At 39.0% G+C, this 12933-nt stretch overlaps 3 protein-coding genes across 3 annotated transcripts; 1 reads left to right on the top strand and 2 right to left on the bottom strand.

The window, feature by feature from the left end:
* Nucleotides 1–227: 227 nt before the first annotated feature.
* On the bottom strand, nucleotides 228–4470 carry rump (heterogeneous nuclear ribonucleoprotein rumpelstiltskin). The gene is made up of 12 exons (XM_090158585.1): nucleotides 4296–4470; nucleotides 3809–4066; nucleotides 3626–3719; nucleotides 3289–3567; nucleotides 3068–3221; nucleotides 2955–3004; nucleotides 2843–2888; nucleotides 2720–2779; nucleotides 1974–2632; nucleotides 1858–1909; nucleotides 1718–1801; nucleotides 228–1646 (listed from the first exon to the last, which is right to left on the bottom strand). The coding sequence occupies exons 1-12, from the start codon at nucleotides 4358–4360 to the stop codon at nucleotides 1591–1593; spliced, it is 1857 nt and encodes a 618-aa protein (XP_090014711.1). The 5' UTR covers nucleotides 4361–4470; the 3' UTR covers nucleotides 228–1590.
* A 1495-nt stretch (nucleotides 4471–5965) lies between these two features.
* Nucleotides 5966–6845, top strand: Trs31 (trafficking protein particle complex subunit 31). Its single transcript, XM_090158445.1, has 2 exons — nucleotides 5966–6215; nucleotides 6289–6845. The coding sequence occupies exons 1-2, from the start codon at nucleotides 6130–6132 to the stop codon at nucleotides 6767–6769; spliced, it is 567 nt and encodes a 188-aa protein (XP_090014571.1). The 5' UTR covers nucleotides 5966–6129; the 3' UTR covers nucleotides 6770–6845.
* Nucleotides 6846–9873: 3028 nt separating this feature from the next.
* On the bottom strand, nucleotides 9874–11836 carry LOC149926593 (cytochrome P450 307a1-like). Its single transcript, XM_090158705.1, has 4 exons — nucleotides 11465–11836; nucleotides 10608–11399; nucleotides 10438–10537; nucleotides 9874–10376 (listed from the first exon to the last, which is right to left on the bottom strand). The coding sequence occupies exons 1-4, from the start codon at nucleotides 11829–11831 to the stop codon at nucleotides 10088–10090; spliced, it is 1548 nt and encodes a 515-aa protein (XP_090014831.1). The 5' UTR covers nucleotides 11832–11836; the 3' UTR covers nucleotides 9874–10087.
* Nucleotides 11837–12933: the final 1097 nt, after the last annotated feature.

Below are 12933 nucleotides of genomic sequence, written 5' to 3' on the forward strand. Positions count from 1 at the left end.
CGCTTGTGCTATCACAATCTATGAAGATGTAACATTTATAGATAAATAGACATTTCCTTCAGTGGGCAATTTGCTTATTTTAAAAATAAATTGCAAAGTTGTATATATATTATCACAAGATAGCGGCATTTCCTCTTTAAATTTTATTAGAAAATTTGCATATTTTTTAAAAGAAATGTGATATTAGCTTATCAAAGAAATAAATTGCCAAAATTTATGCACATGATAGAAAGGACATTTATTAGCAATTATGAACATCTTTTTTTACATATCGTTAAACAAAGTGAAATCAATTTTACCAAGTACCCTTAACCTGAACCAATACTTACCTATTCATTACGCTAGTGAATTACTAAGTTTCCCAGATTGAAATTGCACATTTCAAATACCAATACCATGATCTCTCTTACTAAATTGAATCTAAACCTTACATAAGGAGCTCAAAAGGGTAGAGGCAATTTTTGGAAGGAAATCAAATTTTTAAGACATTAGACAGAAAATACCAACTGGAAAACTTAAAATTACCACGTACAAATGAGAAAAAATGCAAGCATCAATTGGAATCCCCATACACTTAAATCTATCAGATTAAAAGGACTCTACAATATCTTCACTAAATTTAATGCCATCTTGGACTATTAGAAAAGTATTCTTCGTTAGGACAATAAGAAGTACATATATCTAAATTATTTGATAAGAAAGTCCACTTTTAGAGCAAAGAAATATTTTTTGTCAAAAGAATCAGACGAAGTATGTAAACATTAAAAGTACAAAATTTCAGGTGGAAAATAGACAATATCAGATAAGATATTCAAAATAATGAACTACTTGTTATTTCACTCCAAAATAACAGAAAATGAGCCGAAATTAATTGCAAATTACACATATGGAGCGTGCCATTTGATCTTGCTTCTAAGTTCCATTGTTTTTCAAACTAAAATATCATTCAGCCCTTGAAAAATGTTCCTTGAAATCTTTGATCAGCTAAAAGAATTAACTTTCTTTGGATTGGTGGCATGCATTGATAGATCCACAAAAGTTGCACAGCCACTACATTTGTCCAAATAACACCCTTTCGGAGATCAATACATACTCCCAAATGAACGTGTAAACTTGCTAAAAAATGTGAGCTAAGCTGACCTCTCGAGCAAAATTTAAAATCTTTATTCCATGAATCAATTTATGATGATAAATGGTTCAATGTTGAAATGAATTTAAGCAATACAATTGTGTAATAGACTTCAAGTTAAATGTTTGTAACTCCTCTAAAAATAAAATCTTAGCTTCCCAGAATCAAATATGATCTTCCAAAAGGCAGAGTTCTTGGGGAAATTTTAGGAAAACTCTTCGGATGAAAATGGTGAACAAGGAATCCTCTTGGAAATCTCTTAAAAAACTTGGTTCCTTGAAAAAGTACACAGCGACAACTTGAAAAATGAGTCTATTAAAAAACTGCAGCAGGAATAGATCATTGTGAAATGACGTTTCTTCTGTCAGACGAAAAAATTTACAGGAACTGGATGTCTCGAAAGACTCAGATGTTTCGCAAAACCAGATATAATACTCGAGAACAGATGATAGTTTTGACAATTAATACAAACGAACTTCAATAGGACGCCCATCAACGCGTAAACCATGCATCAATTCTGAGATACTTGAGTTGAGGGTTTTTAACAATGTCTTTCAAACTAATGAAAATGTCTAATAAAAAGGATACCAACAGCACGCTGAGCATCTCTCTCACTCTGGAATCTGATCACAGCAGATCCACGACCTTTCATTTCAGAAAACCTGATTACACCTAAATATTTTTAACTCATTAGCAATTGACGTATGTATATAAATAACCTTCCTTACCAATTTCTCTAAACCTCTCTCTTACAGTTTCCCATCCTATAGTATTGGGCAACTAAAAATTGTAAATTGTAAATTAGATCAAATTACAAACAGTTCATAAAAAATTATGTAATTACATTTCTTATCAAGACAGTATCAGATGTTCTGGGACTTCTATAGTCATCCCCGCTGGATTGGAACCCACGATCAAAGCTTGAAGGGCTATTATATCCAGTATTTGAATTGTTCGAAGGCATTACTGGGCTGCTTTGAAGACCCGTGCCACCCATCAAACTATTTCCCCCTGTTGAATTAAGTCCTAAACTACTCAAACTAGAATTACCCCCAAGTCCACCAGTTCCCATTAAACTATTCACATTTGTAGAAAGGTTCATACCTAAACCAGGGATGTTATTAGCGCTGGAATTGGCGGATGAATTTCCCATGACTAAACCTCCAGTTCCCCCACCTAATCCAGCTAAACTAGCGCTCAAAGAATTACTGAGACTCGCCAAATTAGTTCCAGAAGCTAAACCACCAACATTCATCATGGATCGATCGTTGTTTCCTCCTAAAGCCGTATTTGTCAAACCACCCATACCTAATCCCAAAGCACCCAAACCCATGTTTGCGGCAGCCATCGTGTTCATAGAGTTAGTGTTCATATTGTTTAATGCGGCCAAATTGGCCATGCCTGGACTACTGCCCATCAATCCTAAGTTGGAAGCTGCAGCCACTGAGTTGTTGTTAGGCATGCCTAGTCCAGGTAGTTGCTGATTTGAAGCTCCTCCAACTCCTGAAATAGTTGCATTGTTCATATTCAAGCCCACAATAACATGAACTAAATCTTTTATAGGCTTAAATAATCAATATGGTAGCTTACGAGATAGGTGTAACGGTTGACCATCCAACCCCAATCCTTTGCCAAGTCCAGATAAACCAGCTAAAAATAAAAGATAAAATTAAGATTATGAACATATAGTTCATATACAAATTTCAAAATCACATGGTAGTTTTTTCGATGAGCGGTCACCATCTTCACTGTATCTATCCTAAAAATATGAATTTTTCATGGTTAATATAAACACAAAATTTTACAGAAATCAATAAGAACTTGCCATTCTCATATTCATAGTCCTAGTGAACAGTTTTTGGCCATTGAGCATAGCTAATTATCAAACTAAGGAAATTCACATAAATATTTTGCTTATTTGCTAAAAAATAAGGATACAAATAGCTTGAACTGCTTCAATTGGGTGAGCAAATTCAACAACAGCCATGCCCTTGCTAACACCATCATGATCAGTTTTAAGATCAACATTCACTATTGTTCCTGCACAACTAAAAATCTCTTCCAATTTCCTCGCATCAACTTTATATTCCAGCTATTGAATGATATATATATTTTATTATTTTGAGGCGATACGACAATTATATAAAAAAAATATTTACATTAGATACAAAAACCCTGCTGGTGAGTGGACCACGGATTCCAAGAGATGCGAGGAAGTCTGGATTAAGCCCGTAATTGTTGAACTGCATGTCATTGCCCCCACCTCCGCCGCTCCTATCATTGCCCCCACCATGGCCATGGTGATTTGGATGATTATGACTTCCACCACCTCCTCGACTTCTATAGTTATCTCTATCATTATCTCTGTCGTAACTTCTGGATGATGATGATGATCTTTTCACCAAAAATCCAAATTTATCTCTTTCCACATCATAATCCTAAAGAATCAGACTCGGATGTGTTAAGTTTTCTTTTTCTTGAAGGTGTTTTTTTTACCTCTTTTATAACAAGCTGCCTTCCACGAAAGTCATATCTATGCAATATGTCTACTGCTTTTGAAACATCAGACGGGTCCTTCATTTCCACTATTCTGTTCAAAATTTTAGTAATAATAATAATTATAATACTGGCAGTTTTAAAGCAAAAACTTAAATGATACGCTTATGTTCAAACACGTACCCACATCCTCGAAACTTTCCATTTTCATCAGAAAAGAATTCGACAAAAGCAACTTCCCCAACTTTTTCTCTGAATAAGTCCTTTATGTCACTCCATTTGCAGTCAAATGAAATGTTAGCTACGTATACTCTTTTCGTTACAGCTGTACGTCGAGAGTTTCTTTCTCTACTGCGATTGCGGCTCCTTGAACGACTTCTTCTCGAAGAACCCCTGCTTCTCCGTTCTTTATCATTAGATGATCGGTCTCTGGATCTAGATCTATTAATATCAGGTTAATTTTGGGTAATCTTGGATACTAAAACCAAATTATTTGTCATTTGGCCCCAAAAATAAATACTCCTTTCAGTCGCGCTTTACCATACCGCGAAGCTACGGCGGAAGGATATACTGTGTAATATCTTTTAGAAAAAAGGAGTTCAATGAAGGCGAGACTGAAAGCATGTAGGCTTAAGAACCGCCGGCTGACATTATTATTAGTATTAATCACCTTTGTGACGAGCTTTCTTTTTTAACCTCTTCAACTTCAGGTTGTCCATTCTCCCCTGTTTCCATCCTTAATATAGTTATTTAGTGTCTTTTAATATGGAAATAACTTTTGACAAATTTGGGATAACGACACTAAGCAAAAGCGATTATACAATATGGCGATTGGCGTCTTCTTTGTCAGATACAACACGGCCAACTTAGATCCACTGCTACTGCGAGTAGCAGTGGATCTAAGTTGGCCGTGGATACAATGAGTTAGAAATATAGTACTTTTAGAGCCACAATTTGTATATGATGGCTGGGAGCACTTTCTTGAATTTATGAACGAACCGAAACAGTTATCATAAGTTGGTGGCGTCATCTACTGGAAGCCAGCAGTGTAAATAATTTATACGCTATCTACCACTAGCAGAAAATATTTAAAAAGTTATTTTATTTGAAAGATTGGTGACGCCACCGACTAATGATAGTTGTGAGCGTCGATAGTTTACGTGGTTTCAAGAAAGTGTTCCTTGAGTGTTGAGACCCCAGCCACGCAGATATAAGTAACTTGTGGCTCTAGAAGTACTATATTCCCAACTCAACGGTCAGTTAAGTTTTCACGGCTGAACGTAATCAAAGTTGGCCGTCTCTTTGTTAGCCCTGTCTTTAATGCAAAGTCAAACCCATACCATAGAAGTTGCGTTATTAATAATCGCTTGAGCGGCTTGATGCATTTTAGGTGTTTCCTAGTTTCGACGAAAGTTTGTAAACGCGATAACTTCTCAACCGTTGGTTGTAGAGGGATATTTTTTCCACTTTCTAAATATGAATCGACCACTGTGAATTCAAAAACGCGCGAGCCAGAGCCGTAGAACCAATATTTAAAAAGTTGTAAAAAATGAGTTTTGACGGTTCCCACCAAACTATTAATTTTTGGAGGACGAAACCGATAAATAACGAAAGATATTGGAAAATAAATAATAGTTGCAATTGGTTTCATCGATCTATCTATTATAGTTTTTTTTTTTTTTTAGAAGCTCGTTATGAGCGATTGTAACGGGTGGGACAATTCAGTCCGCTCGTCCATCTGATTAATCAGGTGCGAGATATGTGTTACGGCCACGCCAACGGGGGTATACTAAGGGATAGGGTTGGGACACCCGTGGCGGAAGTATGACAACCACCCGTTGGGGGATTAGTGGTCGTCCTCACACGGCCATCCACAAACTCTGCCTCCCGGACGCCTGGGATTACAGGAGTGAGCCACTACTCCCGAGTCCCGGCATCTATTATAGTTTTCTAGCAGAACGAAAAAGAGGGCAAAAATTTCACCTGTCGAAGACTTTTTAAACAGAGTGTACATCGATTAATATGCGGAGTGACTAACCCCTCGGGGAAATCAGACCGAAAATTCGCGAAATCTAAGGAAATTCGAGGCGGTGAGGATTTTAAAGCCCAGCTATTAAAAATTCACAAAATACGTCAAAATCTTGCTTTGAACTAAAAGTGAAAAAACACCCTTTCCCAGGATTGCTAATTAGACAGGGTAAGCCAGTGTAGGGGGAACTTGTAAGATTGTAGACATTTGTGTGTATATGTCATTTTTATGGAATGGAAATTTTTAGTGCGAAAAGGAAAATTTAATTTTCGCGATCTGGCATCACTGACTGTTTTTAGTTTACAAGTCATAAGTGTTCTGTAAGACATTTGTTTTCTCGACAACAGAAATTGAAGATAATTATAGCTTTATTTGGATGTACCTATTAAGTAAAGTTTAAAGAAACCTTTTGACTGTGGAGTTTCTTCAGATTTCAAGGGTCGAATGATTGTGAAGAATATTTTTTACCCAAAAAATGATGGCAGCTCACAGGATTAGAAATAGTATTCTAGAGAAACCTCTGACGAAAGGTAAATCGGAAGTTCATTTGAGTGCTTACAGGTAAAAAAATAATACAAATGACAGTAAAATCTACACCAATTACGAAATAACTGATTTAAATTTTCTCCTGAAGTCTTGTGTTTTCTGAGCTGGTTCAATATTGTCAAAACAGAGTCAACTCAGTCCCAGAATTGCAAAACAAGCTATCGAAATTGGGATATCACGTTGGAGAACGAATAACTGATGTCTTGGTTTTTCGTGAAAGAAGTAGTAAAAGAGAGACCAAGATATTCCAAATTCTTCTCTTTGTGAAAATAACACTTTGGAAAGCTTTGTTTGGAAGAGAAGCACCTGGAGAAATTGAAAGAGCCAATGATGATGAAAGGGTGTATTATATCAAAGATGAAGATATTCTGGTCAACCGTTTCATTTCTGTTCCAAAGGATAAAGGAAATTTGAACTGCGCTTCATTTGTGGCTGGCATCATAGAAGCTGTTCTTGTTGGTTGTGGATTTCCTGCCAAAGTAGCAGCCCATTGGCATGAGGGAACCACTTTTAGTATCCGATTTGATGATTCTGTGATAGCAAGAATCAAATCCTTAGAAAGTAGATAATTTGTTTGTCATTTAGCCATTATGAATAAAGTTTGGTATTTGTTATTTTTTTTTGACAAATACCTTTTTGTGTGAACCCTCCTGAGCGATTGAATCCTAGATGTGTCATAAGTTGACTTTTCTTCTGAATTTAAACAATGGATCCAAGGATTAATTAGCTTCACTAAAGGATGTAAATTCTGTTAGCTGTGTATTTCGAATGCCACCTAGCAGTATAGGTTGTTTTCTGGATGCAACCGAACCATCGCCAGAGGTATGTTAAAGAATTGCAAACCTCTTCCCCCGAGCATTTATCCAAAAGTTACCCTGTTACTTAACCACTTCCATTAGGACTGGTCCAGCACTACCATGGGAATGGAAGGAGGAAAGGTTTAACCATAAACAAACATGAACTATATGGAGAAATCTACTGGTTCCTTTAGTGAAGCTAGTTAATTTATCATTGTTTACAAACTGAAGAGATGATAGAAGGGAGGCGTTGGTCGTTTTGGCGTTTGATTAGACGTAATATCAAGATTTGGATATTGGTTGATTTGATTTAATTCCTAAAGTTGGCGCCTGTTCCCAAATAACTGTTTTTGGTCTGTATTGCTATTTCGTCGTGAGCAGAGCGCACGCGGAGTGAGCACGTGCAGGGGGCCGTGGCATAATCGGCATTTGAGATTCGATGACGTCAAATACTACGTAGGGTACAGATGACGCAATATCTGTGAAACAAACCGTTAGTGAAGAAATAGAGCTAGTGGCATACTTATGAGTAATTTTGTTACATATGCCAATAGCCCAATACTATTGCCCCATCACTGGCCGGGGAGCCATAAATAAGCTGCTCTCTCGGTGCAATATCCGAATGTAAATCGGAATTCCTTACGGCACCTGCGTTCGATTGACCAATGGAACATGTAACTACTTTCACTTCAGAAGTAGTCGGAACAGCCTAAAGAAAAACGCCATAATTTTAATCGATTTTTACTGATGAGCTCTGATAGCGCTCCGAATTTCCGAAATCCAAATAGCGAGAATCCACTGGCGTCTTTTGGGATAAATATAATGTCAAAATTCTTTAAAATATGCTTTTTGAACCTTAAAACTAGTAGTAGTAGGGCTTTTGTACAATAGGTGTTTTCATGAAATCCGGCTATGTTGTTTTCCCCCCGACAAAAATTGCCCCTCAGTCTTTGATGGGAGCTCAGTTCAGTACGTTCTAACTTCTAAAACCGTCGGCGCGACTCGCATGAATGTACGTCAACAAGTTGGCAAACATGTTTCCCTTCCTAGAGTATACCACCTCCATAGAAATCTCATAGGTAACTAGAATGCTGCCGTGTAACTGGCAAATGGGCCAAACGCCGTGGCAGACGATAGCCAGATCTCAGCCAATCAGAGCTCAAAGAGTGGTTCTGCCAAGAATTTAATGTCACCAGAGAGAATGACGTCACCTATCTCCCGCTATAGTAGCGGATCCAAGGAGGATTATTATCCTCCTTGGCGGAACCACTCTACGGCCTCTCATTGGCTGAAGATTCAAGGCGAACTGGCGTCAAGCTCGGCCGTAGGCGGCAGCATTCTAGTTACCTATGAGATTTCTATGACCACCTCCTAGGCAGTTAAGTCCGTGAGCCAAGAGCTGAAAATGGGCTTCTCGGTACAAATTGGGCGCACCAAGGTTTGATCACAATTTCAAACAGGCCTACCCTCAAGGGTCATGGGAAAAATTGCTAGAAATTCGTGGGGGTAGCTTCTCCTCCAAAAGGAGGAATGAAATTCTAAAATTGGGTTAAATGTCGCGTTTTTAAGCCCAGAAATACATGTATTTTTGTTAAGCCTTATTATCTCCAAAACTAGTAGCGATGTAGAACTGCACATCATTGCATTGGATACGTAATCACCCGTAGAGTAAGGCATGTTCAGTGATGTAGTGCCGTAAAACGCACCGTTCGGGAGTTAGTATGGATGAAAAGCATTCTAAAATATTTTATAGCTTTTTCGAAAAGGCCTACACTTAAAGGTCAAAAATTGTAAAATATTTAGGGAGATGGGCGTTTTTAAGAGCTCGTATCTCCAAGGAGGATAGTATCTCCTTATCTAAATACTTCGGAGTATTGATTATCGCATCATTCGATACGTACAAGAACTCATGGAATATAACGAGTGGATCAGGAGCTATTTTGTTTCAAAGTGGTAAAAAAAAACCTTTTTTTCGAATCGCACTATGAATGTTTATTAGGTAAATTTTATTTTAGTCGATCGTTATATTTATGAGAAATTGTAAACGGTAATAACGCTTTAATCAAGTTAAGCCTATTTAAAAAAATAGGGAAAATTACTATGACATTCGCGGGCATCATAGCACGAGTGGGAGGGGCGAAGGTTGGTTGGTGTTTGGTTACATATTTAAGAAAACCGGGGTGTTTCAAATAGTTTCGTCACTGATTCTCAGTGTTACTTAAATTTCAGTTTTAAGAAAATAATTTTATTACTCTTTGTCAGATAATATACTTAACCTAACTTTATTCTAACATTACTTCAGAGGTGTCTCTTCAAAGCGAGACAAATACCTGCCTGTGGTAGTGGTCGCGGGTAGCAGTTGTTTGGAGTATAAGTAGCGCTTCTATTTAGGGCCGGACTGGCTAGTAGCTGGCCCCACCGGCTATTCAATTGTGTTGGCCACATTTCCCATTAATGCCAAATTTTTCCTCTTTGGCCCCCAATTTGAGTTGCCCCGATCTAACTCGCGATCGCCGGTTGTCCGCCAGGGCCTGCTTCTGTAAATGGAACGATTCGTAAGGTCTCAGTAGCCTAAATACGTTCTTGGTTATATCTATAATTTCCTTCGTTACGTACGAATTATGGAGAAGAGGGAGTATGCAAATTGATACATTTTGCCCGTTGACAAATTACACGGTTTTACACCCAAAATAAAATCACTTAAACTGCGTTACGTACGAATTATGGAGTATGCAAATTGATACATTTTGCCCGTTGACAAATTACACGGTTTTACACCCAAAATAAAATCACTTAAACTGCGTTACGTACGAATTATGGAGTATGCAAATTGATACATTTTGCCCGTTGACAAATTACACCCAAAATAAAATCACTTAAACTGCTGACTTCATAATTTATTCAAGAAAACCCCCGAAATCAACGCCAGAAAAAATTTAAGGCTACATTTAAAAAAAAACCCCAACGTCATTAGGAAGGAAATAAAATTGCTGTCACGATGTTTAAAAAATTAAAACAGTGAAAGCGCGTCACGCTACTTAAAAATTGCACAAGCCTTGACTTAAATAATCGTGATTATTGGCATAGTTCTTAAAGCGAACTTCGCGTCACGGAGTGTTTATTCCACATCACTCTCGATTCACTCGTCAGAGGCTTGAAAAGCAGTTTGATTGGCTCCCTCGAAAGGACGATTCCGGCTATCTCTTTGGCTCCCCAAACGGGCATTCCCGGTGCTAGTTCTAAGTCCATGGTTCGAAGAATGTACGGCAAACCCAGCAAGAGGATACTCTTCACCAATCCGTCTCCCATGCAAGAACGTTTACCGACACCGAAAGGAATGAAGTAGTTTGGTTTCGAGAACTTTCCATCTACGAGGAACCTGCGAAGAGAATATGTTTTAAAATGTTTTTCGATACCTCCGGTAGATCTTTCGTTTATACCTTCGTGGTCTAAATTCCGTTGGATTATCCCATATAGTTGGATCCATATTTAAGTCAAAGGTGTTGAACATCACTAAAGAGTCTTTAGGCACGTGATACCCTATGATTCAAATACATTTTTGTTTAGCTTTAGCCCTAGATCGAGGTTTGAGCAATAATAAACTACTAACCGTCTAGGGTAGTGTCGTTGGTCGCTACGTGCGGAATGATCGGAGACGCCACGATTCTAAGTACTTCGTAGATGACGGCTTCCGTGTATGGCATATCTTTGCGGTCTGTCAGCGACGGATTTCTTTTCGTTTTGGCCATCAGCTCTTCGGTTTCTCGTCTGACTTCTTTCCTCGATTCGGCGTCAAGGGCGAGCAAGTAGAGCGCCCACAACCACATATTGCTTAAAACCGAATGACCCCCGATTAAATCGTCGATGATCACTTCAGCGTGTTCCCGGGTAAGATTCGACTCGTCCCCTTGTTTGGATGATTGCAGCAAGAACTGGTCGACCAAGTCACGCGGCTTTTCGGGATTGAAAGTGGCTTCGTGGTCTTTAAAGATTTCGTCCGTAAAGCGTCCTACAGTTTCCGCCTGCCTTCTCAAATGGTCCAGTCTAGCGCTGCTAAACCAACGTAACCAAGGCATAAAGTCTAAGGCGAATCCCTGAAACAACTCCCTGAAGACTTCGTCGTAGATTCGCACCGTTTCTCGAAAGCGAACATCCTCGGGTTCGAATCTAGTGCCACAGATATATCGGTAGAAAATATTCGCCGTCGCGGTTAACAGGAACGGCTTGGGGTCTACGGGCTGTCCGATTCTAGTTTCCAAATCGTTGACCATGATGCGCAGTTCGGTTTCGGTGATATTGTTGAGATTTTGACCAGTCGGTGAAGTGTACCTCGGGTGCAGTGGCGCAAAAGCGGTATCACGACGTAGACGGTGCTTTGGTGACCAGTCGCAGAGTGCTATGGCTGTGGGAAAAACCTCGTTAAGAATAAGCCGCTCAATAAAGTAATTAACTTTCGTAAGTACTTACAAAAATTCCTGTCTCCTCTGAATATGGCGTGGAACCGTAAAAAGTCGGGTCTGTTGGCGAATTCGTGCGCTTTGTTCACCATCACCTGCCTCATAAGTTGCACCGAACTAACAACGACGCAATAGCGACTGCCTAATTTCACTCCGTAAATATCTCCGTAGATTCTTCTCAAAGCGGAAAACCCGTCCCAAGCGTTTTCGTAGTTACTAAGTAAAGCTGAACTTCCCAGAATTGGCCATGGCCTTGGTCCGGGTAAAGACACTTTCTTTGACGTCTTTTCATCCCCGCTAACGCAGGCACTTACGGCTAACACCGCGAGAAGTAAAGCGACCAGAATGGCGCCGATGGCCAGAGTTACTGTTATCATTTCCATGTTTTCGGGTACTACGTTGTATTTGAGCGAAGGACTGCTACGAGGCACTTCCTTTCCACAGAGAACGGCCTAAACAATGGAGATCTAATTTTTCGGAGATATTCCTTTATAATAATTCTGTCTGGGATTGCAGCGAAGGAGGAACCAAGGAGCCCCGTCACCGCCCTTCGCTCCTTTGACGTTTACCGGCGTTCTACGGCCCCACCCCTTCATAAAAAATACCCCAAACATCGGGGTAACGTAGGACCCAAAACGAACCCCTCCTTTTTTATCTGGATGGGACATTTTTCAAACAGCGGGATCGACTTTTTTCCGAGAAAGTTTCAAAAATTAAGGGTCTTCTTTTTTGGAGTAAAAGATCTGACTTATGTTTATCCGCTTTTTTTTCTATAGAATAATGTTCCTGTCATTTTCATTTTTTGAAGCATTTTTTTACTTATAGTTTAGTATTTCCATTATTTCGTGTTCTTGTTTGTACCATTCGCTTCCTGTTTATCGGTTGCTGTTCTGAAGGTTACCTCTTTCAATTTCTGTCCTAGTTTGAAATAGGTTTTATTATTATCGTTGCTGCTACCCATATCTGTTGATAGCCGTGTAAAAAGAGATCAAGCGATAATTTTTTTTTCTAAAAGCACTTGGAACACTAACGAGTAAGTAACATAATACAATAAGCGTGACAATTAGTAAACGTTTTCACCGAACTAATTTTCAGAGTTATTGCGTAATGAGGGTTAGTTTAGCACAGAGCCCCCTAGAGGCTAAATATGCCCAAAGCAAGGATGATAAAATACTGCTCAGTTTGGTTACGAGTCCAAATCGGAGCTTAGCGAAAAACAGTTCGGTAAGAAAATTAGCATTAAAACAGGAGATAGTGTCATGCTTATTGTTATTATGTTGAAACGGAAATAAAGTATGTCGTACTATCATATGTAACATAATTGAGCGTAGCTCCCTTAGCAACGACTGCTAGGGGGGGGAAATGCTGGTCCTGTGATTGTCCGAAGCCGTCAAAATAACCTATGCGAAGCGCGCGTAAAAGGCGAGAGAGTAGAAACCGCCCGAAGCCTGGCGCCCGGTGAACACCCGGTGAACCTGG

The sequence above is a fragment of the Leiobunum rupestre genome, chromosome 9 (genome assembly GCF_980474605.1).
Source record: "Leiobunum rupestre chromosome 9, qqLeiRupe1.1.hap1, whole genome shotgun sequence".
Lineage (NCBI taxonomy): Eukaryota > Metazoa > Arthropoda > Arachnida > Opiliones > Sclerosomatidae > Leiobunum > Leiobunum rupestre.

Excerpts from the sequence above, each read along its gene's own strand:
- rump (XM_090158585.1), bottom strand. The coding sequence starts at position 4,360 with ATGGAAACAGGGGAGAATGGACAACCTGAAGTTGAAGAGGTTAAAAAA. Across the intron at positions 3,568-3,625 it reads GGCAGCTTGTTATAAAAGAG|GATTATGATGTGGAAAGAGA; the intron begins GTAAAAAAAACA and ends CTGATTCTTTAG. Across the intron at positions 3,005-3,067 it reads TGAAGCAGTTCAAGCTATTT|CTATGCTCAATGGCCAAAAA; the intron begins GTATCCTTATTT and ends TTTGATAATTAG.
- Trs31 (XM_090158445.1), top strand. The coding sequence starts at position 6,130 with ATGATGGCAGCTCACAGGATTAGAAATAGTATTCTAGAGAAACCTCTG. Across the intron at positions 6,216-6,288 it reads GTTCATTTGAGTGCTTACAG|TCTTGTGTTTTCTGAGCTGG; the intron begins GTAAAAAAATAA and ends TTTCTCCTGAAG.
- LOC149926593 (XM_090158705.1), bottom strand. The coding sequence starts at position 11,831 with ATGATAACAGTAACTCTGGCCATCGGCGCCATTCTGGTCGCTTTACTT. Across the intron at positions 10,538-10,607 it reads CAACGACACTACCCTAGACG|GGTATCACGTGCCTAAAGAC; the intron begins GTTAGTAGTTTA and ends TTTGAATCATAG. Across the intron at positions 10,377-10,437 it reads ACGGAATTTAGACCACGAAG|GTTCCTCGTAGATGGAAAGT; the intron begins GTATAAACGAAA and ends TTCTCTTCGCAG.